The following is a 27749-nucleotide window of genomic DNA, read 5'->3' as shown; positions in this document are numbered from 1 at the left end:
TAAGTCTAGCTATGCGTGCAGGGGGCGGACCTCAGATATTTACTCAAATAAATACTAAAATAAGATATAAATACGTTTCCCTTTCTGGTGGAGTGCCAAGGAGGGTTTGTTAGTTAAAGTTCCGTACAAACTGAAGCGTGTACGGCATGCATAAAACATGGGGCCGACACAGGATCCCTGCACAACAGCACGAGTGCCAACTCAAGGCCAGCGTCCTACTTCTGGTTCTGACGAAGGCTTGTTCTGGCCGATAGGTCAACTCGACTGACAGATTCAAACTTCACATCAAGTGTGGAAGTCGTTTTCGCAGTTACTCTCTCTGCGTCTGCACCTCGTGCCGTTGCGCCGGCGTGCGCACGTGTCTTCAGACGTTTCACAAGGCGGGCGTCTCCCCCTACCCCCACGGGGAGGCCGCCTGGCAGAGACGAGACGCACCGTGTCCCACGCAGGAACGAGAGCTCCGTCTGCCTGGGCCTACAGGCCCCTGGAGCGCAAAAGACGCGGACATGGTGACCTGCGGCCAGCGATGCAGACACGCGCACGCTTCACACACGGGCAGCAGTGGTGCGGGAGTGGTCAGAGCATGCCAACGCAGAGCCTCAACGTCCAGTCAAAAACAGTGTCAGTTACTCTGAAAGACTAAGACCCACACGCTAGAAACGTATACTAAGTATAACGCTCCAAAATTCAAGTTTTAATACAACAAGAGTGTTAGCGTATCAGTCACACCAAGCCTGCAGAACAAAAGAGTGTTCAGAGTATGAAAAGGTTTTTGGGGATAGCGGAGTGAGGTGTCCTGGTAAAGCACTTATTTTCAGGGCAGGGAATCACCCGCTGATCTGGTTCTGAATGCCAATTGTGGCCCCACCCGACATAGCCACTTCGCCAGGACCCACGGACAAAATAACTCATCATAACAGGAATTATAAGCCTAAATATATTAAGTGTCGTTAGTTTTTCCTCCCAGTGAGTGCATTAAGAATAAAGAAACACAACCACAGACACACAGACACACACACACACACACACACACACACACACACACACACACACACAAACCATCTGTCAAACATCAGGTCCAGTTAAGGTATATCTAACTTGGTGATAGACTTCAGATTATAGACTGCTCCAGAAATGTCCGAATTTGTCATTTCCGCCATCTTGAATGAAGTATGCAAAGGAGCTCATTTACATATGATGTGGTATCTTTTCAAGTCGATGTCTCATGATCATTCAAGTGTGTACCTCTGAAATGATCTGGAAGACCAAAGATGTGTTTTCGGCAGAACATAACCTTAATGAAGGCCATTATTGAATTACAGAGAGTGGGAGCTTGAATTAATCACACTTTAGGTTTTGGTCATTTCCTTCGCATCCATTGCGGCTGTGCGTTTCCGCATCTCTGCATCATCAATAAACCCAGACAACAGTCAGTTACTTAATGTTATTAATCAAAATAAACCCAAACAACAGAGTCAGTTACTTCTTGTTAGTCAGACAGTTTGGATCTTGCCATCATCATTGACTTTTGCATGGAAGCGAACATGGGGAAAGAAGTTTCGTGAAAAACAAAATCACTTCACTGCTCATAAATCGCAAAAAATAAAAACTGTTTATTGCAAAATATGTCTATTTTAAGGGCATGGGCGGAAGTCCAGCCAATAGAAAAGTGTGACAGTTCAGCACCATGGACAGGCACCAAAACCACTTATTCAGATTGCGTCGCGTAGGACACCTTTTATAACACATTTCATATCTGGTGCTCGGCCACCACTTCACAGTACAGCTGAACGTTGAGTTAGCGGTTTACCGTAGAATATCCAAAATAGGACTTCGCTTCTTTAATTCCTTCAGCTGAATGCATGTCCGTGAGTGCAGATCTGCCAAACTGTCGTCTGTACGCCAGTCCGAATAATATCGTAGGGTACCGCTCATTTTAAGTGGTTATAGTTGTAGCTATATAATTTTCCGGTCTGCGGGGCCTGTGCTGGTTAATATTAAGTTTGTTTAGGATGAAAATTATCCGTCTGTCATGGTCGGGTGGACGTCGGTAAATTTCAACAAGTGCATTAGGGCAGCCCCGCGTCAGTTGCCGTTTGGCAATCAGAGGCTTCATATCCGCGTAGCTTTCAGCTAATTTTACTAATTACATGCCGGTGTGGAATACAGCCTAGCTACTGCACGACTTTTGACGTGACGTTTAAAACGTTTTTTGGCGTCCATGGCGTAAAAACAATCCCGTTGTGATTATTGTAAACCACATAAGCGATATAATTTCCATTTGATTTTAAAAATCAATACCTAAACCAAAGAGAATTACACGCTCGCTCGCTCGCACGCGCATTGCCACGCGCGCACACACCAGCACACGACTATTGCAGCAATGGTTTTCCCGAAAAGAAAAACAAACATTGCTTTAGCAGCTTCAAATTATACATTCTACTTTCCCAGTCCTCAGGCAATTTTACATAGACCCTGAAACATCACGGTAGCCAATATCAATTGCTTTTGTTTATGGTGAAGTGACACGCGCTAAATCAGCGTTTGAGACAACACGGAAGGTAATTAAAAGACCTAAAAAAAAAACATGATAATAACAGAATAACCGTCTGTACATTTGTTTGATTTGTACTTTCGAATAGTGCCCTGTAAACCGTGAAATGTACGTGTTTTACCTGAGGACGGGTCCTCGTCGGAAGTCTGTTATGATGCTACTGCACTCCAGTCACCACTACCATGCAGCGACGGCCGCCTCAGCCTCCCCGCACCGCAAAGCATGCTGGGTAACTAGGAAGTCCATCGCCCTCGTACATTCTGCACTGCTCGACGAGACGCGCTGGCCGAAACGAGCAGTTTCTGAAATTCACAAATATATATATTTTTAAAAACAGCGGAACGGTATTGCGAGAGGCCGGCAGAAAATGACGTTTCGTGATAAAAAAAATAAAATAATCTGGGGCCCGCTTTCAGCAGCACAACAGGACATTATAATAAATTTGCCTTCTGAAAATTACTTTCCACATAATGTTCATATTGTGCTATAATAATTTGTATGATATGAAAATAGGCCTGCATTATATATTTCTACATGCCGTATTCATATTATAGTGTCAGTGCTGCAATAAAATGGCTCAGAAACTGACTGATAAAACACAAATTCAACTCTTCCAAGTATTTTGTTGTGTGTTCCACCTGTTAACCGTTTTGGGCAGATAGGAAAAAGAGGGTGGGGGGTGAGGGGGTGCGTATCTGAACAGCCGATTCAGCGGTTCCTTTGGTTGGCCATATTAATGAACTTCAAAAACCTTCGGTCACCAAACATTAGACATACTCATACGTCCATAGGCTCCACACATACATACGCACACAAGTAAGCTTCATGTTTACATTAATGGCATTTGGCAGACGCTCTTATCCAGAGCGACGTACATGTTTGGGGCAAACACTTGGTTCTCCATTTGGGTCGGCACGTCACCGTTTTAGACTTGTAAACTAATCATTGATTTTATACATTCATTAATAATGTGTACATTAATGTGTACATATCTGTAATTAAGCCGTCATTTTGTGCGCCGCGTGCTGCACTTGAACCTCGCAGGCTCCTGCACTTGAATAACCGTTTTACCAACGGTTGCGATTCCCACTTCAGAGCTGTAAGTCTCCGTTTTTGTGTTTTCCTTTCGTTCGTTTGTGTGTGTTTTGGCACTTCAGAGCCACCGTGGAACGTGCTGGTGGTTCAGAATAAATAAAAAAGTAGAGAATACAAATCTTTAAATCTCTAATAATCATTTTTCATTTACATTTACTGTATTTGTGTGCTATAGGGAATCCTGTGAAACCAAAAAAACAAACAAAAACAAAAACACCAATCAAATAATGTTACTTTAACAGTTCCATCCACTGCTGGTTAAGAAAATTACTCCAGATAAGGTAACCAGGACACACTCCAGCTCCAAAGGTGACAAATAGTTAAATATTAATAGGAAATGCAAAGGTGAGATGCCTGTTGCTCATCAGAGCAGCTGAGACACACAGCCCCCCTCCCCCCTCCTGCCCTATCAATGACCACCTGCAGGGCCAGGCACCTGTCAGTCAAACATAGCAGGAAATCTGGGGCACGTTCCACCCCGAAAAAAAAAAAAAACATTCTGCCACGGTTTCTGTGTTCAAAGATACGTTTCCTCCCAACGGTGAGCAACGATTGGCAACAGGCTTTGAGCTGTGTTTGCTCTCCTGTGGGTGTGTCAGGGGTGCAGCCTGAATCAATAACGACGCAGGATTAGGATTTAAAGCCTGGAGAACGCCTTCTCAGACACCAGAGGAGCAAACCAGACCACGTCGGTCAGTCCGCCCGCGGTCTGCAACAGGATGTTCAACGTTTTTGCTACGTTTTTGCTACGTTTTGTCAGGGCTAGACGTGGCCCTGGTCTGTGTGTAGATGTTTTTTGTTTTTTTTCGTTTTTCACACCATTCTCTGCAAACTCTCGGGACTGTTGCACGTGAACATCCTAGGAGATCGGCGGTTTCTGAAATATTCAAACCACCCTGTCTGGCACCAACAATAATTCACTTCGATCACATTTCTTCCCCATTCCGACATTTGGTCTGAATAACAGCTGGACATCTTGACCACGTCTGCATGCTTTTATGCATTTAGTTGCTGCAACATGACTGGCTGATAAAATATTTGCATTAACAAGCTGTACATAATAAAGTGCTCAGTGAGTGTACTTTTTATGGTATATTTATTGCCACAAGACGGAAACTCATTAAAAGTCTTTCGAGTTAAGAGCAAAATTAAAATGACTAATTAAAGAGGAGGTAATGACTGGAAATTGCCCCTGTTATTTTGGTTGAGGATTAGGATTCATATGATAAATTATATGATTTATTTTATTTTTTTAAATAACAGCATTTCACCATGAAGGGGATGTTGCAAAATGTTCCGCCAAGGGTTTTGTTTGTTGTCTTTAATTATTGTGAGTGGACAATTTCATGCTTTCAACAAAGAATACAAAACATTTAACTTTTTTAAATATTTTATTTATTTGTGTCATGAAAATCAGCAAATTCAGAAAACTTGAATCACTTTAAAAAGCAATGGCCAACGTTCAACACAATTCTCCTTTTAAGTAAAGTCTCCTATTAATAGATATTGCTTGAATAACTGACACACAGAAACCGATCATGTTCCTGTCGTCGTGGCGACAAAGCGTTTTCATTGATTAGTTGATGAGTAAACATTCTCACCAATCAAAAGAGATTTGAGCGCCCATCACTCAGTGGTTATACCACCATGTCTCTGCTTTGCATTTCATGAGACAAGGCACACTGCAGTTCTCTGTTCGCATGATGACGCTTGATTGTGCTCGACTATGCTTGTCGCATTGTGAATATACAGGTATGTAGACTTCACTGCCGTTTCCCAGCAAACACAAAACGTTCTCACAATGCTGTTGTCCATGTTAATGGCAGGTTATAACATTCATAAAACATTCCTGTAACATTGCGACACCATTTCGTGTTAAGCTGGGATACGCCATTCATTGCCATTTTTTTTATTTTTATAAATGGTAAAAAAGTTGGCAGTTAGCTAACGTTCGCCAACTTCAAAACTTTTTTTTTTTTCTTCTGTTCGCCTCGACTGTTCCTGGTCCTGATGTGCACCTTGTCTTCAGTCGCTCTGGATAAGAGCATCTGGCAAAGGACTAATGTAGTGTAATGGAACCAGTCACCCAGCAACAACAGAATAACAGAAGTAATTCATACTCAGTGCAGAAATTGGATCGGGTGTCTGTCCTGTGTGATGGCAAATCGTATCAAATCCATATTATCTGTCAACGGTTTCTACAGAGAGCGGTCACAAAGGCACTTTACAGGGTAATAGAAGGAACACGGGGCAGAAATCAGGCCTGAAACGGAAGTAACCTGGGGGTAAATGACTGTGGACTCGAGTGGGTGGAAGGTCTTATAATAATAGTGTTAGTACAGGAAATAATAGTGTTGAAAAAGCTACCTGCGCCCTCTGACTATTGCCCAATTAAAATGTCTATCAAAAAAAATACGGCACTTAAACCCTTAAAGCCTTTTGGCCATTAATGACCTTAAAGCAATGAAGCAATGAGCAGTTTGGAAAGCCAATACAAATAAAATACTTTCATGAGATCTTGATTACTGCTTAATTTCTGCTTCGATTTGAGGTGTGTCGTCACAGAGGGGAAAGAAGGAACGAAAATGCTAAGAACGGAAAAAACGAAAAGAAAAACAGATACAGAAAAGGCAGTCTGTCTGCTGGGAGAGAGACAGAGAAAAACTCCTAGTAAGCACTTAATTCAGAATAGGTCCAATAGTAATAAGGATTAAAAAGAAAAGTTTTTTTATTTTATTTTTTTTATCGCGTGATTGTCTTTATGTTAACACACGTTGTCAATTAAGAATCAATTAAGAATATTACCCTTACAGCGGTTATAAGCTAAGGATTGTCGCTCCACAGTGAAAGCAGTCCATTTCACAAATAAGTTCATTTACAAATTACTTGCGGGAAGCGCGCGATCGCATTCGCTAAAAGGATTCGTCGCCTGCTTTCCAAACGCATTGAAATCACGTCTGAAATAAGAATTTAAAGGATCGTGCAGTCCTTGTCTTTGGCATTCTTGCTCTGGGGGGTATTCACGGCGGGAGAAGACCTGCTCAGGTGAGCGGAACCAGACAGAGAAGACGCCCCGTAGCGGTTGGCGGTGGCAGTGGAACCGGCCGCGGTGCTCGGTGAGTACCGGTTTGCGCGGAACACCGCGGCTGAGTACGCGCTGGTCGGGGTGCGGTAGGCGGAAGCAGACGGGGAGGTGGATGAGGTGGCGGTTCCTCCGATGCTTTCCAGGCTGGATGTATTTGAGGAGGGCAAATCGAGCCAAGAGTCCGGTTTAAAGTCTTCGCTGTTGAAATTACGTACCCAGTCATGTGATCCTCTGGAGGCTTGCCAGGGGTTGGAGGTCACAGAGCTAGTGCTCAGTGGGTGCGGAGCTGGTATGGGTTTTGGGACCACTGCAGGAGCTGGTATGGGTTTTGGGACCACTGCAGGAGCTGGTATGGGTTTTGGGACCACTGCAGGAGCTGGTATGGGTTTTGGGACCACTGCAGGAGCTGGTATGGGTTTTGGGACCACTGCAGGAGCTGGTATGGGTTTTGGGACCACGGCAGGAGCTGGTGCAGGTTGTGGGGTCATGGTAGCAAGTGAGGAGGCACTGGGCGCTGGTGGAGCAGGAGTTGAGTTCAGGCCAAAAGATGACACCGTTACTGTGGAGAACGCGGAGGGAAACCACATATCTTCATCGTACTTCAGGATGTACTCGGGGTAAACCTGGTGCTTTTCAAAAACGACGTAAATGGAGGGGTTGCGGACATCATCCACGCAGCTGTCGTAGAACACGGAGTCCCCGCCGTCTTTGGAAGGGGGGCGGAGGTAGCTGGAGTCTCCTCTCGTGTAGCAGCCGACCAACACCCGGCACACAAACATGGTCCTCACTCCCGAGGCGCCGGTGTAGCCGTGCGAGTACCTCGCGTCTCGAGCAAAGTAACTCCCTGTAAAAACAGAAAAAACGCTTGATTAAAAAATTATTTATAAAACTATTAACTTAGACATTGGGATCAATGCATGCACTTTTGTCCACGTACACAATACACATTTCCATGTGAAGTATTATCTATCAGTATGAGTCGTCGCTGCAATGTCGTGATTAAAAATACACTGGAATTGACTTTTGATCGCCTGATGGCTACTATGTCCATATGCTGCTTTCTCTTGTTAAAGTTTGCCTAACATTAGCCTCCTCGCTACAAATACACAGCACGCTGTGCATGGCATGCCAATCGCTTTTGGCTTGCACGCAGGGAAGCCAAGGGAGCAAGGTGCCGTGTATCCGAGAGTGAATCTAGAAGTGGCTAGAGTGGCTAAGCTACATGACTGGGACCAGGAAGGTTGGTGGTTCAAGGCCCGGTGCAGCCACGATAAGATCCACACAGCTGTTGTGCCCCTGAGCAAGGCCCTTAACCCTGCATTGCTCTGGGGGCGGACGGGGGAAGGGACTACTGCTTAGTCTAATCAACTGTAAGTGCCTTTGGATAAAGCAGAAGCAAAATAACACATTTATTTATTATTTACAAACAGCAGGGAAAAGCAGAGGTCCTGACCCACCTTTCCCGTAGGCCGTTCCGTGAGTTCCGCAGAGCCTCCAGTCAAAGTTCTCCCTGCAGATGGCGTTGACGTGGACAGAGTCGGTGCCGTGGAACAGCAGTCTGTCGCCGAAATGTTTGTCGCCGTTACTGGTTCTCATCAGATCCCTCTTCCTGCAACACACATCTCATGTGTATGGTTACCTGCAGCGTTTAGGGCAGCCTGTAGCGTAGTGGTTAAGCTACATGAATGGGACCCGCAAGGTCAGCGGTTTCGACAGAGTAATTTCTCCTCTCGCTCACAATAACAGATCATAAGTAGTAGAGTAGAGTAGAGTGGCATTCACCCCACTACTTCCTTAAACACCGTGCAAAGTCATCGGTAAATCTGAAATGCTACAATATGCTCATGCTTTTTCCTACTCAAGGCCAGACGACTGATAAATCCTTGTCTGGCAGCCAAAGCTATATTTAGTCGCCCCTTTAGGTGCTGGAAAGACTCCGAAGACGAAACAAAATGATGTCACGCAGTTCCACTTCCTGCTTCTCATCATGGACACATGAGTGATTACAGAGAAAAAACGCACACGTGCTTGTGACTGATCTCGGACACCAATATTTCCATATTACAACCATATTTCTCCGTCTCTACTGAAGAGGATCCTACATTCACGTGACGCACAGGCTGTTTCCTCGCTTATACATTATACACAAAAGCGTTAAAGTTCGTAAATATTTCAAATATGTCAAGGTTTTCAATCCTTCTACTTTGTAGAGGAACCATTTTAGTGTTTAAATCTAGGTCCGGCCGTTTGATCTCTATTGGTCAGTTTGCGTTCCAGCCGTGCCAATAACCATGATATACGCACGGCTAAATGGAATGTTCACACATCTTTTAATATTACTCCGCGTTTGTAGATGACTGTTTCTACTTTGGAACTGAAATTAACATGATAATAATTTTGCCGCAAGTACCCAAACGTAAAACGCAATGAATGATTTTTAAGTGTTGACTTTCTCAGGGACTTGGAAAGGAGTAGGAACGAAGAAAATAACTAAACAACGAAGACAACATCTTCGGATCGAAATATCGGCAAGACCCCCAAACCCCGGCGAAGCAAACGTTGACTCAGTCAAACATGACTCAGACGCTATGAGTTATTTCAATAACTCCACGTTATCTGACAGTGTCCAGAGAAACATCTACAAGAAAGATAAATTACTGGTGTGTCAGTGGCGTCAGGGGTAACGCAAGCAAGCTAGCTATCTAACGTGAGTGCAGTGGGGATACATTATTGCAAGTAGCTAACGTCAGTGCCGTTGCTTCACGAGTGCAGTGGGGATAATAACCTTAGCAATACCGTTGCTTGGCAACCAATAAACTACTGTTCAGCGGAAGAATACATTTACCATAAAACATAGTGCCATTAAAAATACATTCATTTAAAGTTTGTCTTGTCTTTCTTTTGTGAAATGTTGAAAGATAAATGTGGTAACTGTCGTATAAAAGCGTTATGGAACTCAAACCTGTGGCATATCGTGGATATTGGCACAGCTCAGGGGTGTAACGGCACTCCGTAACCACCCTGCTTGCTGTGCCAACGCTTAATAATCTTTTCAACTTCTCATTTAACAGCTGTCCTAATATAACCAAAAATATATATATATAAACCTAATATAGATGTTGCATCTGAGTCAAGAACAAATTTATTCACCTGAATTGAAGTTACTGAATAACTTAAAATTAAGACTCAATTTATATTCCATGAAATGCAATAGCACTTCATCCATTTCAAATCGTCACACAATGAAATGCGAGCTGATAGCATTATTCTGTGTTATTTGTTTTACACAACACATGAACACCTTATCGTATCTATAAATGAGTCAGTGTTGGTCGTCATGGGACCTGACTCACCTTTTATAAAGTAGAAAATAAAAAAATAAATAGAGCCTGTTATACAAAACCTGATGTCTCCACTCCACCACTCCCAAAACCATAACCAGGGAGAAACACAAGCACACCTCTGCCCTCTTTTTCTGCAGATAGAACTGCCTGACAAATATTCAAATTTAATTGATCAATTTAAAAACCTCAATGAAATCCCCCTTGCATTGTGTACAGTAAGTTTCCGTCCAACAGCTGTACTGTAAATTGTAAATATTAAAATATCTTTTGTTAAAATAGACGCATGCCAAACAGACAAACAACATACCACTGAAAGACTTCCCACAATGCCCTGTTCTGGACCCTCTCGACACTGTGTATGCTATATCCCCTCATCGTCTTCTGAAAAAGAACCAGGATCTTCTGGTATTCTTCTGACGATTCCTGCAGAGGGATCGTCTGGGAAAGGAAGGAAGACCGATCGGCCATCTTAGATCACGGAGCGGCCATCTTAGATCACAGAGCGGCCATCTTAGATCACAGTTTCCTCACCTGATATTCACTGGGGGGCCTAACATTCGGCTCACATACGACCCCGATGATGCAGCAGCGTCAAAATGCACCGTTTCTGCACAATTCAACACTACTTAAAAAGGTCTTCATGGAAGACCGCGATTAGTTAATTAGCTGAATCAGGTGTGTAAGCATGAGGCTAAAACAAAAACGAGCACCGCCTCTTTTTGGATAAGACTAGACCACTGGAGCCACAGAGGAAGGTCAGAACATTTTGGGGGTCCAAGAACAAACTTTAGCTGGCTCTACCAAAACAGTATATGACATTTTCCCCTGTGTATTTCTTGATTAGCGGTTAAATCAACATCTAATTGTGTGTCTACAGCTTAATTAGGTTCCCCATGAAATGTAGGTTATTAGTGTGGTACCTTGTATCCAGTGTCCGGTAACATGGATTTGTCCCAGTATCCCGGCACCGCTTTGAAGTTATTACCTGGCCTGTTGTTTCTGCTGAAACAGAGAATGAAAATGACAATAAATAAAAGACAGAAAAATGCTTAAGTTGGTATTTTAAATGGGATTTGGTCAACAAATGCCAAGGTTTAACATGCTTGGTGGTGCTAACATGCACAGGATCATTGTAAAAAGTGCTAATAAGTATGGTGGTGACTTTGTAAGCAGGCAAAGTCTTTCTACAGAAATGAAGAGCCTTATAACTGGATCAAGCATAAAATGTTTTACTGACTGGACAGCCTCTCTATCACAAGCCAAGGCTGGATCTTTCCCTCTCAACTCAACAAATGATCTGTCATTTTTTCTAAATGACATAACCCTAAATTACCCCGCAATTAAAAACGTCAGAAGTTAAATATCAAAGGACGGAATGCGCTTTGGGTTCAGTTCTCCTTGTGAGGGTGTGGGGGGCCCAGTCGAGACTTAAACAGCCCAAAACAGTGACTCCAAGCTGGGCAGTAAAGACATGAGGCTGACTCACTTGGTCCTGGCTCTCCGAGCATCCGCTGTGGAGACAAACACAGGCCGTCTCCTCACCTGCCGTTTGGTGCCGTATTCTTCGTTTGTCTGAATCATGTCTGCAAACAGCACAATGGGACAGTTACTGACTGCCATATTCACACCAGGGATGGGACAGTTACTGACTGCTATATTCACACCAGGGATGGGACAGTTACTGACTGCTATATTCACACCAGGGATGGGACAGTTACTGACTGCTATATTCACACCAGGGATGGGACAGTTACTGACGACTATATTCACACCAGGGATGGGACAGTTACTGACTGCCATATTCACACCAGGGATGGGACAGTTACTGACTGCTATATTCACACCAGGGTTGGGACAGTTACTGACTGCCATCTTCACACCAGGGATGGGACAGTTACTGACTGCCATCTTCACACCAGCGAGGAGGTAAATCAGAGTAACTTGTCCAAGAAAGTCCGTCATCAGCCGATGACTCTTTTACCAACGTGGCACACAGTACTCCGGTTACCTGGGAAACTGAGCTTGTAGGTCTGCGCCCCCGCCGTGAACTCCATCACAGCACGGCTGTCCTCCTGGTACTTCCTCTCCAGGTCCTCGCTCGTGATGGAGGAGAGTCTGTGCTGCCCTTTCTGTCAGAGATCAGAGTCAATTTGAAGTTGAGGGCTTGGATCCACATAATTATTCCCAACAACAGAAATAAAAGCAAAGCAAAATGCAACGTGACTGCCCTTGAGACCTGGGGTCAAATATGGAGTTGTTTTGGATTCAAATACTTTTCTAGCTCGTCTGGTGTATTTGAACCGATGAAATACTTGCAAAACGTTTCTTGAAAAAGACATCTTGAACTCAATGAGAACACAATGTGGGCGAGAAAAGGATTCGACATAAGATTCACCTATGAGATTCCTCACATACCACTGAGCAGTACTGGATCCAATTGTTGTGCTCGTCCTGCCAGAACCAGGCCCAGGTGGTGGTGAGGACGAAAGTGGGCTGGACCACAGAGGAGACCGTGGAGAGACGCCGGACCTGGGTCGGCCCGCGGGTCATGGTGTCAAAATAAACGGGCTGGACTCCTCGGCTGAGGGCAGACCAGAGAGCACACAGACGGTTATTCACAATGTTCCCTGCAGCCTGTAGCGTAGTGGTTAACGTACATGACTGGGACTCGCAAGGGCCGTTGGGCCCTTGAGCAAGGCCCTTAACCCTGCATTGCTCCAGGGGAGAGGACTGTCTCCTGCTTAGTCTAATCAACTGCACGTCACTCTGGATAAGAGCGTCTGCCAAATGCCATTAATGTAATGTAATGCCTGAGTTATGGGCTCCAATGTGCATCCAGCCCTTTGAAGAGTAGGTGTTCTAGAACTCCACTGCTTTCAATGACTAGTCGCCATAGTTGCATCAGCATTAGAACATTCCAATCACACATTAGTGCCCTCACGCCTGAAGCTGAGAGCTGAAAAAGGCTCCAACGTTGAATGCACCTGTACACATTGCTGGGGTCGCAGAAGTCTCTTTCGATCTCTTCGTTGTCTGGGAGAGCCGTCCAGCTGTCTCCATTTCTCACCTCCCATTTATATGGCATGGTGGAGTGGTCTCTCCAGCATCTGTCTTGGATACAAATATGAAAAACATTGGGTGAAGCGAATAACCATTGTGGTAATGGAATGAAATTCATATGTAAATTCATATGAATAAATTCATTCATCACTCACGCAAAGAGGCACACACGTAGTTCTTACCTCCTTGTGTGCAGCTGCCCTTGACAAAATAAAGGCAGATCTCCGTCTTTTCTGAAAAAGACATATCAATTAAAACTTAGTGTAAGACAGCCACCAAGAAAACTTATTATCTGCAAAAAATAAACATTAAATAGGCAACAGGATTTGTACATTACAGGATTTGTACACTCCATCATTGACTACAGTCCACACCCTGTCCACAGAGAATATATATATATATATATATATATATATATATATATATATATATATAGGTGGGTGTCTCTGAGATGCACACAAATCAACCAGTAATCAAAGGGTTCAACTGCACACTCGAGCAATACAATACAAACAGAGCTCAACAATACAACAGTATTATAAAGACTCTCAAGCAGCTATACATTTTAACATTTATAACATGTGCCCATACTCAGAGATTTCATACTGGACACATGCCTCTAAAACCGGCTGACCTCAGCTGCTACTTAGTGCCACAAAGCACTTATTTTGTGCACAGCATCTATTAGCAGAATGAAAATGAACAGGATGTGCAAGAGACGTAACCGAAAGTCTGCAGGAATACCAGAAGAAGAATTGCCATTTGAGTGCAAAGATGACAAATCAAATTTCTTTTTTTGTTTCATATGTTTCCGCTAGTTTTTCTTCAAATGTATGTCTTGTTTGCGGATGAGAAACAGAAACTTCCGGAAGGAAAATCTAGTGGGTGAGACCTCCCGTCTGTTTAAGAAACCAAGAGCTAATTGGGTAGCATTCAGCTAACACAGTCTGGATTCGCCATGCTGAGTGAACACTGTGATCAATGAAGACATTGAATGAATGAGTCAAGCAGGGCTGCCCAAAACCCTGTTTCTGGAGATCTGCCATCCTGTAGGCCTTCAGCCAAACCCTAACAAAGCAACACCTCGATCCAAGCTAGAGATCTCGTTTAGCTGCGAAAAAGTAGAAACAAATTAGGGCAGAAATGAAAACCAACCAGTTGGTCCACACCGGGGGACAGCCTGTAGCTGGTTAAGTTAAATGGCTGGGACACACAAGGTTGGTGGTTCTAATCCCGGTGTAATCACAATAAGATCCGCACAGGCCCTTAATCCTGCATTGCAGGGGAGGACTGTCTCCTGCTTAGTCTAATCAACTGTACATCGCTCTTGATAAGAGCGTCTGCCAAAATGCCAATAATGGGAACAGGATTGGACAGCCCTGCTCAATAAGTTCATATGGGTGTATGGTGATTGCTTGATGAATGTGAGGTGCATTATCTTTTAAGCTGGCACACGTTAGCATGCATCTAGACTCTCTGGTTTGGGGAATGTGTTGGCAAGGTCTGCCACTACTGTCAACCACACAACACAGGAATGCACTGTTCTCAGGTTTCTTTGACTGCAAGTCACCCCGGATGAGACTGTTCACTAAACTAATGAAATGCGAGTCAGTGTTAATGGAGTCTGTTACCTTGTTGTCTTCTGCTGCTGTTCACGTTGCCTGCATGTGTTGGCTGATTCCTGTTCGCACCGTTGTCACTGTTCTTCAAGGCCTGGATGTTCTGGTAGACGGACAGCATGGAGCCAATCAGCTCGCTGGGCACGCCTCTCTCCTGCAGGGTTTTCTGTGGGTGGGGCTCGAAGAAGTCATGTGACCTGCGGCAGTTGGCCCCGGCCTGACAGGCTCCTCTGAGGTAGCGGTCACAGATGTGCAGCCTCCTGCAGCTCTCCTGGTCTGGGCAGTTTCCGTACGCCCCATCGCCTTTGTTGTACGAGAAGCACACCTGAAAATAAAAGTCATGCGCAAGGTTCAGCGCATCAGGACGGTCTCAGAGAAGACTATGTTTCAGAGACACAGATTTTGCCATTCCATTACATGTAATTTGGCTGAGGTTTTTTATCCAACGCAACTTAGTTGATTATACTAAGCAGGAGACAATCCTTCCCTAAAAAAAATATGTTCAAAAAAAATATGCATCAACTCTTCCGCGGGTTCCGGCACGAGATTCCCCGGAGGACGGGAATAGTGCGTGAGAGTCGTGGATTTACCGGTGGTAAGAGGGTGCTGTCGTTCTGAAGCAGCAGGGTACAGAGTTCGCTGCTGTCCAGTTCCTGCAGACTGTTGTCTCGCAGGACTCGAGCGTTGTGCTCCGAGTTCATGTCATGGCAAAAGCGGCACCCTCGCCTAAAATAAATAAATAAAATAAATGGTCCCCGAATGATGACGTTTCAGTCTCACTTCATTAGATTACGAATCTCTGTATAAGAAAATAAATAAATTACACATGCAGCTCCTCCACTTGTAGTCCTAAAGAAAATATTAAGCGGAGAAAACACGAGCTCTTAACATAATATTTGTTAATATAATTAAATAGCCTATACAAAATCCGATAAAATACTTGTTAAAAGGCTCGGTCTTATTTTATGCTTTGTCAGGTTAGAAAATTGGTCTACGAATCTTACCGCGACATGCTGCTCTTACAGTCTCCGTAAAGGTAGAATTTGCAGAGGTGCAAATTGCGGCAGTCAGTGCAGTCTCTGGCTTTACACAGTCTTACTTTAGTCTTAACGACAATTCGTTTGTTTCCATTAACTGTAACAACGGAAAAATTATCGTTTTGTATGACCGTGTCAATGACGCCTTTTACATCCAGAAGCCCAGAACCAATGTCGACTAGATCTCCGTAATCCATCGCCCCACGATTGTCGCAAATCAGTTTGATCACAAAAGACTCCGTCATTTTATATTGCCGTCGACTCAAAATACAGCCTTTAATCAAAACTATGAGTATTGCCCGCTGCCGATGTCTTCGTCCAGTTCTCGCTGTTGCCTGACGACTGTACAAAAACAGTAATGTCACATCACCGACGTAATAAACAAGCTCCACCACTTCGGTGGAAAACGAAACTTAAGCTCCGATTTACCGTAATGTAGGACTTCAGTTCAAAAAGACTATGAATTATGCACGTTGATAAGACAGAAGATAACCGTAGTTATATCATTACAGTATGGAATTTATTTTAATTACTTGCATTATATGATACAATTACAGTCGTATACAGCCTAAATATAGCAATTTCTCGGATCAAAACAACACGTAGCATCCACTGATCAAAAATACATCGCCAAACAGAAAATTAAAACTGATGAACTAGGCTACTCTAAAACAATGTAAAACTCCCCCGTCAGACAAGCACACACAAATTCCGTGAGCCAAAGGACGCCAATTCCACGCTTTTTTCTGTACATAGCCGGTTGGAAACAGAATACGAGCACATATCAATACGTTAGTATGAATGGCTAGCATTTTGCTTTGGAATGTTTTACTTGCCTGCTTCAATTTGGGAGTGTGGCGCTAATATTCGTTTTTGGAGAAAACATGTTGTCAAAATATTAATAATAATAATAAACTTTATTTACAAACCACTTTTCATACAATGGAAGAGCTCAGAGTGCTTTGACAATAAGACAGGAAAAAAAAAAAACGAAAAAAACGAACTTTCGTGGTCTGCCACACAGTCCAAGGTGCGCTTCCAACCTGGGTTTGAGGCAGCGCGAGAGTGCGATGTTCCCGGCGGCCCTCTGGTCCGGATATCGATGGTCACGGATTCAACGGCTGGATTGGATTGAATTGAAAATCAAAGCTGCTAAACGCCGCTCGGTAGAGTCCTCTGTATTTTTGTGACCGAATGTTCCTCTTCCAGGAGCTTTCCGAGAAGTTCTACCTTACACTGATCAACCGTCTATTAGCCTGTATAATTATTGCTTTATAGGAAATATTTACACATATATACTCTCTTCATTTGACTTGACTTGTACGATCGCCTACTTTTCTTTAAAAACCGCAAGCAAACGTAAGAATGTAACATTTCGCTGGTTAGATCTTTCTCTTTGCGTGGTTGAGTTGTCACAGAAAAATAATGCGAAACGCAACATCGGGGTTAATCTTAAGGTCAATGTCATTCTGTTTTCGGAAACAACGTCCGGGACAACAAAAGAACTCTGTATTCCCTCTATATAGCAGTGATTTCTACATTACCTGGCACGTTATTTGGCTGACATCCCCCCCTGGAGCAATGTGGGGTTAAGGACCTTGCTCAAGGGCGCAACAGCTGTGCAGATATTATCATGGCTACACCGGGGCTTGAACAAAAGTAAAAGAGCATTACGCTTACATTGGGTGACAGAATAAAGAGAACAAATCATCCAAAATATAAGATTGCCTGACCAAACACCCTCAGCCAGAATCTTCAAAATAAACAAACAAAACCATCCACGAACACAACGTCTGGTTCTTTAATGACATTGGGGACAGCCTTGTTCAGCAGCGACCTGTAGACCAACGGAAGTAAACTTGCCGACCTGGGAAATTCCCAAGCCTGATGTGAAACGGCAAGGACCAGGGACTTTCCCGGGAGCATCAAGAACGGGTCAAAACGCGGGTCTATCTCGTGTTAAATATCCCGTGTATATTCTGGCTTTTGCATAGAAAAGGGGTGTCAGTATTCACACGAAAATTAAAAGAGAGCCATTCATCACTGAGGTAGGAGATCCCACAGATCTTTGCAGTTACTTCGGGTCGAGCCCGCTTCTACGGATGAAGGCACCATAGCTGCCGTCCTCATTTCGGGACCCATCCATAGCGCTGGTGGAACCACTCTGAGAAGACGTTCCTGTCGCTGTGCTCGGTGAATACCCGTCTCCAGGGAACGATGTGGGCGGAGATGCGCTGGTTGGGGTCTGGGAATATGTGCCGTCGGAAGAGTCAGAAGGGGAGCTGGCCGTCCCTGTACTACCTGAGGACTGGCCCCAATATGGGTCAAACATTTCTACCAGAGCTTGTCCTCTGGAGGTCACAGAAGAGGTTGTGAAAGGGGGCGGAGCTTGTGTTGGTTTTAATGTCACAGAGCGAGGCCTGACTGGGGGCGGAACTTTTAGAGGTTTTGGGGTCACAGAGCTGGCAGAGCCTGGGGGCGGAGCTTGTACAGGTTTTAGGGTCACAGAGCTGGCAGAGACTGGGGGCGGAGCTTGTACAGGTTCTGGGGTCACAGAGCTGGCAGAGACTGGGGGCGGAGCTTGTACAGGTTTTGGGGTCACAGAGCTGGCAGAGACTAGGCGTGGGGCTGGTACAGGTTTTGGGGTCACAGAGCTGGCAGAGACTGGGAGCGGCGCTTGTACAGGTTTTGGGGTCACAGAGTTGGCAGTGACTGGGCGTTTGGCTTTGGGATTTTGGGTCATAGTAGGTAAAGTGGAGGCACAGCGTGCTGATTGAGTTGAGTTGAGGCCAAGAGATGTCACAGTTTCCATGGCTCCCGCGGAGGAAAGACGCATATCTTCTCCGTACTTCAGAATGTACTCGGGGTAAACTTGGTGCTTCTCAAAAACAACAAAAATGGATGGGTCGTCTTCGTTGTCCACGCAGCTGTTGTAGAGTACGGAGTCTCCTCTCATGTAGTAGCCGACCATCACCCGGCACACAAACATGGTCCTCACTTCTGAGGTACCGGTGAAAACATGCGAGTAGCTCGTATCTTCAGCAAAGTAACTCCCTGTAAAAACAGAAACCTTGTCTCATTTAAAAACAACAAACAATACAATTTAACATTTATATGCACTTCTGCATACACAAATTACTGCACTGTGTAATTTCCACGTAAACTGCAACCTATCGATATCGAGTCGTGGCTGTAATGTCGATAGGACCTAAGATCGACTTCTAGGTCAGAAGCAAAAAGATAAGAGGGGGAAAAATAAGCCCTGAGTGTAAATCTCAAGCAGAAACACTGCCCTAAATCGAAGGTAAATGGTAAATGGTTGGCATTTATATTGCGCCTTTATCAAAAGTGCTGTACAATTGATGCTTCTCATTCACCCATTCATACACACATTAACACACCGACGGCGATTGGCTGCCATGCAAGGCACCGACCAGCTCGTCAGGAGCATTTGGGGGTTTGGTGTCATGCTCAGGGATACTTCCTGGGCGGGGGATCGAATCGACAACCCTCCGACTGCCAAACGACTGCTCTTACCACCTGAGCCATGTCACCCCATGAAGGTCCTGACCCACCTTTCCCAACGTTCTGCTGGCAGATTGCGTCGACATGGATGGAGAAGGTGCCGCCCACAACTCTGGGCCTCATGTTGACAAATGGCAATAACAGGTAAAATTGATCAAACCGACCACCGGCTGAGCACCACTGTGTTGGAGTTCCACCCGGGGAACGAGAGGGTCGCCTCTCTGCGACTACGTGTCGCTGGGGGGAAAGCTCTGATTGTCATTTGTGCTTATGCACCAAATGGCAGTTCAGAGTATCCGGGCTTCTTGGAGTCACTGGGCGGCATCCTGGAAAGGGTGCCACCTGGAGACTCCATAGTTCTGCTGGGCGACTTCAACGCTCACATGGGCAATGACGGAGAAACCTGGAAGGGGGTGACTGGGAGGAATGGCCTGCCTGATCTGAACCCAAGCGGTGTTTTGTTATTGGTCTTCTGTGCTGGTCATGGATTGTCGATACCGATTGAAAGGTACCAGAGCACCTTAGGCCAAAGATCGATGATCGACTTTGTGGTCGTATCATCAGACCTGCGGCCGTATGTCTTGGACACTCGGGTGAAGAGAGGAGCAGAGCTGTCAACTGATCACCACCTGGTGGTGAGTTGGATCAAGTGGCCGGGGAGGCTGCCGGACAGACCCGGTAAACCCAAACGTGTAGTGAGGGTGAACTGGGAACGTCTGGCGGAGGCCCCTGTTCACGAGGTCTTCAACTCCCACCTCCTGAGGAACTTCTCACGCATCCCGGGGGAAGCTGGGGACATGGAGTCCGAGTGGGCCATGTTCAAAGCCTCCATTGCAGAGGCGGCAAGCAGGAGCTGTGGCCAGAAGGTCATCGGTGCCTGTCGGGGCGGCAACCCAAGAACCCGCTGGTGGACACCAGCGGTGAGGGAGGCCGTCAAGCTGAAGAAGGAGGCCTTTCGGGCTTGGCTGGCCCGGGGGTCCCCTGAAGCAGCAGACAGGTACCGGGTGGCCAGAAGGCCTGCGGCTTCGGCAGTCGCCGAAGCAAAAACCCGGGTATGGGAGGAGTTCGGGTCGGCTATGGAGAAGGACTTTCGGTTGGCCTCAAGGAAGTTCTGGCAAACCATCCGACGACTCAGAAAGGGAAAGCAGGGCTTGTCTCAGGCTGATTTTCAGTTTTCAGCAGGGGAGGAGAACTGCTGACCCAGACTGGAAATATTGTTGGGCGGTGGAAAGAGCACTTCGAGGAGCTCCTGAACCCGAACAACACGTCCTCTGTGGAAGAGGCAGAGCCAGAAGACTCGGGGGAATCTTCACCTATATCCCTGGCGGAAGTTGCTGAGGTAGTCAAAAAGCTCCTTGGTGGCAAGGGGTGTAGATGAGATTCGCCCTGAGATGCTGAAGGCTCTGGACATTGTTGGGCTGTCTTTGCTGACACGCCTCTTCAGTGTCGCGTGGAGGTCGGGGACAGTACCTGCAGAGTGGCAGACCGGGGTGGTGGTCCCCATTTTCAAGAAGGGGGATCAGAGGGTGTGCTCCAATTATCGGGGTATCACACTCCTCAGCCTCCCTGGGAAAGCTTACTCTAGGGTGCTGGAAAGGAGGCTCCGACCGACGGTCGAACCTCGGATTCAGGAGGAGCAATGTGGCTTCCGTCCTGGTTGTGGAACAGTGGACCAGCTCTTTACCTTGGCAGGGTTGCTGGTGGGGTCATGGGAGTTTGCCCATCCAGTCTACATGTGCTTTCTGGACTTGGAGAAGGCTTTCAACCGTGTCCCCCGGGGAACCCTGTGGGGTGTACTGCGGGAGTATGAGGTACCAGGGCCGTTGTTACGAGCCATTCGGTCCCTGTATAACCAAAGTGAGAGCTGTGTCCGCATTCTCGGCACAAAGTCAAGCACGTTTCCTATGGGTGTTAGAATCCGCCAAGGATGCCCCTTGTCACTGGTCCTGTTTGTGGTATTCATGGACAGGATCTCAAGGCGCAGCCGAGGTAAGGAGAGTGTCGGTTTGGTGACTTCAGAATCGCATCTCTGCTTTTTGCGGATGATGTGGTTCTGCTGGCTTCATCGGACCGTGACCTTCAGCACGCACTGGAGCAGTTTGCAGCCGAATGTGAAGCGGCCGGGATGAGAGTCAGCACCTACCGAGGCCATGGTTCTCTGCCCGAAAACGGTGGATTGCTCCCTCTGGGTTGGGAACGAGTCTTTGCCCCAAGTGAAGGAGTTCAAGTATCTTGGGGTCTTGTTCACGAGTGAGGGGAGAAGGGAGCGTGAGATCGACAGGCGGATCGGTGCAGCGTCAGCAGTAATGCGGGCATTGCACCGGACCGTCGTGGTGAAGAGGGAGCTGAGCCGGAAGGCGAAGCTCTCGATTTACTGGTCAATTTACGTCCCAACCCTCACCTATGGTCACAAGCTTTGGGTAGTGACCAAAAGAACGAGATCGTGTATACAAGTGGCCGAAATGAGCTTCCTCCGTAGGGTGGCCGGGCTCAGCCTTAGAGCTCGGACATCCGGAGGGAGCTCGGAGTAGAGCCGCTGCTCCTTCGCGTCGAAAGGAGCCAATTGAGGTGGTTCGGGCATCTGATCAGGATGCTCCCGGGCGCCTCCCTTTGGAGGTTTTCCGGGCTCGTCCAACTGGGCGGAAACCCCGAGGGAGACCCAGAGCCTGCTGGAGAGATTATATATCTGGGGATGAGAGATGCCTGGAATACCCAGCTTTGCCTACTGCCACCGCGACCCGACTCCGGATAAGCGGGTGATGATGGATGGATGGATGGATGGATGGATGGATGGCACATGGTACTCCGGTTACCTGGGAAACTGAACTTGTAGGTCTGCGACCCCGCCGTGAACTCCATCACAGCACGGCTGTCCTCCTGGTACTTCCTCTCCAGGTCCTCACTCGTGATGGAGGAGAGTCCGTGCTGCCCTTCCTGTCAGAGATCAGAGTCAATTTGAAGTTGAGGACATGGCTCCACATAATTACTCCCAACAACAGAAATAACTGCAAAGCAAAATGCAATGAGACTGCCGTTGAGACCTAGGGTCAAATATGGAATTGTTTTGGATTCAAATACATTTATAACTCGTCTGGTGTATTTGAACTGATGAAATACTTGCAAAAAGTTTCTTGAGAAAGACATCTTGATCTCAATGAGACCACAATGTGGGCGAGAAAAGGATTCGACATAAGATTCTCCTATGAGATTCCTCACATACCACTGAGGAGTACTGGATCCAATTGTTGTGCTCGTCCTGCCAGAACCAGGCCCAGGTGGTGGTGAGGATGAAGTTGGGCTGAACCACAGAGGAGACCGTGGAGAGACGCCGGACCTGGGTCGGCCCGCGGGTCATGGTGTCAAAATAAACGGGCTGGACTCCTCGGCTGAAGGCAGACCAGAGAGCAGAGAGCACAGACGGTTATTCACAATGTTCCCTGCAGCCTGTAGCGTAGTGGTTAATGTACATGACTGGGACTCGCAAGGTCAGTGGTTCGATCCCCGATCCGCACAGCCGTTGGGCCCTTGAGCAAGGCCCTTAACCCTGTATTGCTCCAGGGGGAGGACTGTCTCCTGCTTAGTCTAATCAACTGCACGTCACTCTGGATAAGAGTGTCTGCCAAATGCCAAGAATGTAATGCGATGCCTGAGTTACAGTTGTTTTCAAAATAATAGCACTCCAACATGACTTATCAGATCAATCACTGTTTTTGGTAGAAAATATATTACTACATGGCAAATAATTTACCAGTAGGTGTAGTAGAGTCATAGAAAACCAACAGACCCAACATTCATGATACACATGCTCCTGAGTCTGTGTAATTGAATAATTCATTGTAAGAGGCGTGTTCAAAATAATAGAAGTGTGGAGTTCAATTAGTGAGGTCATTCATTCTGTGAAAAAACAGGTGTGAATCAGGTGGCCCCTATTTAAGGATGAAGCCAGCACATGTTTGCATGCATTTCTCTCTGAAAACCTGAGAAAAATGGGTCGTTCCAGACATTGTTCAAAAGAACAGCGTACTTTGATTAAAACGTTGATTGGAGAAGGAAAAACATATAAGGAAGTGCAGAAAATAATAGGCTGCTCGGCTAAAATGATCTCCAATGCTTTAAGATGGAAAGCACAACCAGAGAGACGTGGAAGAAAACGAAAGACTAGCATTCAAATGGATCGAAGAATAGCCAGAATGGCAAAGACTCAGCCAATGATCAGCTCCAGGGTGATCAAAGACAGTCTGAAGTTACCGGTGAGTACTGTGACAATTAGAAGACGCCTGTGTGAAGCTAATCTATCGACAAGAAGCCCCCGCAAAGTCCCACTGTTAAAAAAAAAGACACGTGCTGAAGAGGATACAATTTGCCAAAGAACACATCAACTGGCCTAAAGAGAAATGGAGAAACATTTTGTGGACTGATGAAAGTAAGATTGTTCTTTTTGGGTCCAAGGGATGCAGGCAGTTTGTCAGACGACCACCAAACACTGAATTCAAGCCACAGTACACTCTGAAGACAGTGAAGCAAGCATCATGATATGGGGATGTTTCTCTTACTATGATGTAGGGCCTATTTATTGCATACAAGGGATCATGGATCAGTTTGCCTACATCAAAATACTTGAAGAGGTCATGTTGCCTTGTGCCGAAGAGGAAATGCCCTTGAAATGGGTGTTTCAACAAGACAACGACCCCACACACACCAGTAAGCGAGCAGCATCTTGGTTCCAGACCAACAAAATTAAAGTTATGGAGTGGCCAGCCCAATCCCCGGACCTTAATCCGATTGAAAACTTGTGGGGTGACATCAAAAATGCTGTTTCTGAGGCAAATCATCCTGGGTTGAAATACCTGTTCATAGGTGCCAGAAGTTGGTCGATTCCATGCAACACAGATGTGAAGAAGTTCTCAGAAACCGTGGTTATACAACTAAATATTAGTTTCGTGATTCACAGGAATGCTAAATCCTGAAGATTTTTCAGTTTATACAGTAAATATTTGAGTTTGTAAAGAAAAATGCAGACACTGCTATTTTTTTGAACAGCCCAATATTCATTTTTCTTCATTTTCTGTAAAGTAATTAAAAAATTGACATTTTTCTTCATGGTTTGATTTAGGATATAATGTGCAGTGTTCCCAATGCATAGAAATAAAAACTATTATCAGGATTTTGAGCTTTACTCACGTTCTTAAACACACTGCGATTATTTTGAACACAACTGTATGGGCTCCAATGTGCATCCAGCCCTTTGAAGAGTAGGTGTTCTAGAACTCCACTGCTTTCAATGACCAGTTGTCACAGTTGCATCAGCATTAGAACATTCCAATGACACATTAGTGACCTCACGCCTGAAGCTGAGAGCTGAAAACAGCTCCAACGTTGAATGCACCTGTACACATTGCTGGGGTCGCAGAAGTCTCTCTCGATCTCTCTTCGTTGTCTGGGAGAGCCGTCCAGCTGTCTCCATTTCTCACCTCCCATTTATATGGCATGGTGGAGTGGTCTCTCCAGCATCCGTCTTGGATACAAATATGAAAAACATCAGGTGAAACGAATACCCATTGTGGTAATGGAAAGAAATTAATATGTAAATTCATACGAATAAATTCATTCATCACTCACGCAAAGAGGCACACAAGTAAAGTTCTTACCTCCTTGTGTGCAGCTGCCCTTGACAAAATAAAGGCAGATCTCCGTCTTTTCTGAAAAAGACATCGCAATTAAAACTTGGTGTAAGACAGCCACCAAGAAAACTTATTATCTGCAAAAAATAAACATTAAATAGGCAACAGGATTTGTACACTACAGGATTTGTACACTCCATCATTGACTACAGTCCACACCCTGTCCACAGAGAATATATATATCTATGGGTGGGTGTCTCTGATATACACACAAATCAACCGGTAATCAAAGGGTTCAACTGCACACTCGCGGCAAAACAGAGCTCAGCAATACAACAGTATTATAAAGACTCTCAAGTAGCTATACATTTTAACATTTATAACATTTGCCCATACTCAGAGATTTCATACTGGACACATGCCTCTAAAACCGGAGAACAGTGGAATGCCCAAAAGGGAAATTAGCAAGTTGTTCAGAAAGACTGCAGTGAGAAGAATTGCCATTTGTATGTATTCCAGTGTTGGCGTTTCACCTTCTGAGCGACACACTGTACTAGTCATCTGTGTGTTCCACTGCAGGGTCACAACGCAACGCAGAGCTCAGCAGTACAACAGTATTCAGGAGACTATTAAGTGCACTCGCCCGTACGTCACAGTTGGCGTGTGAATTTGCACTGCTGCCATCAGGGCGTAGGTAGGCTTTAACTGCTTGGGAAAAAAGTCCTTTATACCCTCAGCTGTTCGGCTACTTAGTACCACAAAGCACTTATTTTGTGCACAGCCTCTATTAGCAGAATTAAAATGAACAGGATGTGCGAGAGACGTAACCAAAAGTCTGCAGGAATACCAGAAGAAGAATTGCCATTTGAGTGCAAAGATGACAAATCAAATTTTGTTTTTTGTTTCTTATGTTTCCGCTAGTCCCGTCTGTTTAAGAAACCAAGAGCTAATGGGGTAGCGTTCAGCTAACACAGTCTGGATTCGCCATGCTGAGTGAACACTGTGTGATCAATGAAGACATTGAATGAATGAGTCAAGCAGGGCTGCCCAAAACCCTGTTTCTGGAGATCTGCCATCCTGTAGGCCTTCAGCCAAACCCTAACGAAGCAACACCTCCATCCAAGCTAGAGATCTCGTTTAGCTGCGAAAAAGCAGAAACAAATTAGGGCAGAAATGAAAACCAACCGGTTGGTCCACACCCGGGAACAGCCTGTAGCTGGTTAAGTTGAATGACTGGGACACACAAGGTCGGTCGTTCTAATCCCGGTGTAGTCACAATCAGATCCGCACTGTCCCCTGCTTAGTCGAATCAACTGTACATCGCTCTTGATAAGAGGTCTGCCAAAATGCCAATAATGGGAACAGGATTGGACAGCCCTGCTCAATAAGTTCATATGGGTGTATGGTGATTGCTTGACGAATGTGAGGTGCATTGTGTTTTAAGCAGGCACACGTTAACATGCATCTAGACTCTCTGGTTTGGGGAAAGTGTTGGCAAGGTCTGCCACTACTGTCAACCACAGAACTTTCTTTGACTGCAAGTCACTCCAGATGAGACTGTTCGCTAAACTAATGTAATGTCAACAAATGCGAGTCAGTATTAATGGAGTCTGTTACCTTGTTGTCTTCTGCTGCTGCTGTTCACGTTGCCTGCATGCGTTGGCTGATTCCTGTTCGTGCTGCTGTCACTGTTCTTCAAGGCCTGGATGTTCTGGTAGACGGAGAGCATGGAGCCAATCAGCTGGCTGGGAACGCCTCTCTCCTGCAGGGTTGTCTGTGGGTGGGGCTCGAAGAAGTCATGTGACCTGCGGCAGTTGGCCCCGGCCTGACAGGCTCCTCTGAGGTAGCGGTCACAGATGTGCAGCCTCCAGCAGCTCTCCTGGTCTGGGCAGTTTCCGTACGCCCCATCGCCTTTGTTGTACGAGAAGCACACCTGAAAATAAAAGTCATGCGCGAGGTTCAGCGCATCAGGACGGTCTCAGAGAAGACTATGTTTCAGAGACACAGATTTAGCCATTACATTACATTACATGTCATTTGGCTGACGCTTTTTTTATCCAACGCAACTTACAGTTGATTATACTAAGCAGGAGACAATCCTCCCCTAAAAAAAGTATGTTCAATAAAATCCTACAAAAATATGCATCAACTCTTCCGCGGCTTCCGGCAGGAGATTCCCCGGAGGACGGGAATCGTGCTCGAGTGTCATGGTGGATTTACCGAGGGTGCTGCCGTTCTGAAGCAGCAGGGTACGGAGTTGGTTCCTGTCCAGTTCCTGCAGATGGTTATCTCGCAGGACTCGAGCGTTGTGCTCCGAGTTCATGTCATGGCAAAAGTGCCACCCTTGCCTAAAATAAATAAATAAAATAAATGTTCCCAGAATGATGACGTTTCAGTTAGACTTGATTAGATCACGTATCTCTGGACAAATAAATCAATTACACCTGCAGCTCCTCCACTTGTAGTCCTAAAGAAAATACTAAGCGGAGAAAACACAAGCTCTTAAAATGGTATTAGTTAATATAATTAAATAGCCTTTTCAAAATACGATAAAATACTTACTTTATGCCATGTCAGGTTAGAAAATTGGTCTACGAATCTTACCTCTTACAGTCTCCAGAAAGGTAGAATTTGCACAGGTGCAAATTGTGGCAGTCAGTGCAATCTCTGACTTTACAGTCTTACTTTAGTCTTAACGACAACTCGTTTGTTTCCATTAACTGTAACAACGGAACAATATTTTGTAAGATGACGCCATTTACGTCCAGAAGCCCAGAACCAATGTCGACTAGATCTCCGTAATCCATCG

At 45.5% G+C, this 27749-nt stretch overlaps 2 protein-coding genes and 1 pseudogene across 3 annotated transcripts in view; all 3 read right to left on the bottom strand.

Annotated features, from left to right (window-relative positions):
* Window positions 1–2805, bottom strand: part of LOC133119284 (synapsin-3-like) — a 106429-nt gene extending 103624 nt beyond the window's left edge. The window contains exon 1 of the mRNA XM_061229812.1: window positions 2676–2805. The gene's annotated coding sequence lies outside the window, so the exon portion shown is untranslated. The remainder of the gene's footprint in view (window positions 1–2675) is intronic.
* A 2216-nt stretch (window positions 2806–5021) lies between these two features.
* LOC133119374 (protein mono-ADP-ribosyltransferase PARP12-like) lies at window positions 5022–16146 on the bottom strand. Of its 2 annotated transcripts, none has more exons than XM_061229916.1 (12): window positions 15762–16146; window positions 15348–15483; window positions 14770–15082; window positions 13321–13371; window positions 13063–13189; window positions 12494–12659; window positions 12087–12207; window positions 11565–11661; window positions 10999–11080; window positions 10386–10516; window positions 8192–8343; window positions 5022–7578 (listed from the first exon to the last, which is right to left on the bottom strand). In XM_061229916.1, exons 1-12 carry the CDS (start codon window positions 16037–16039, stop codon window positions 6620–6622), a joined length of 2613 nt encoding a protein of 870 aa, XP_061085900.1. In that variant the 5' UTR covers window positions 16040–16146; the 3' UTR covers window positions 5022–6619. The 2 variants fall into 2 exon arrangements, with proteins under 2 accessions (XP_061085900.1, XP_061085901.1); XM_061229917.1 differs by having other exon boundaries at window positions 10999–11077.
* A 146-nt stretch (window positions 16147–16292) lies between these two features.
* Window positions 16293–27263, bottom strand: LOC133118847 (protein mono-ADP-ribosyltransferase PARP12-like; annotated as a pseudogene).
* Between the last annotated feature and the right edge of the window lie 486 nt (window positions 27264–27749).

This window comes from Conger conger, chromosome 19 (genome assembly GCF_963514075.1).
Source record: "Conger conger chromosome 19, fConCon1.1, whole genome shotgun sequence".
NCBI lineage: Eukaryota > Metazoa > Chordata > Actinopteri > Anguilliformes > Congridae > Conger > Conger conger.
Note: the sequence above shows the minus strand (reverse complement) of the source record. Positions and strands in the feature narration are given on the sequence as shown.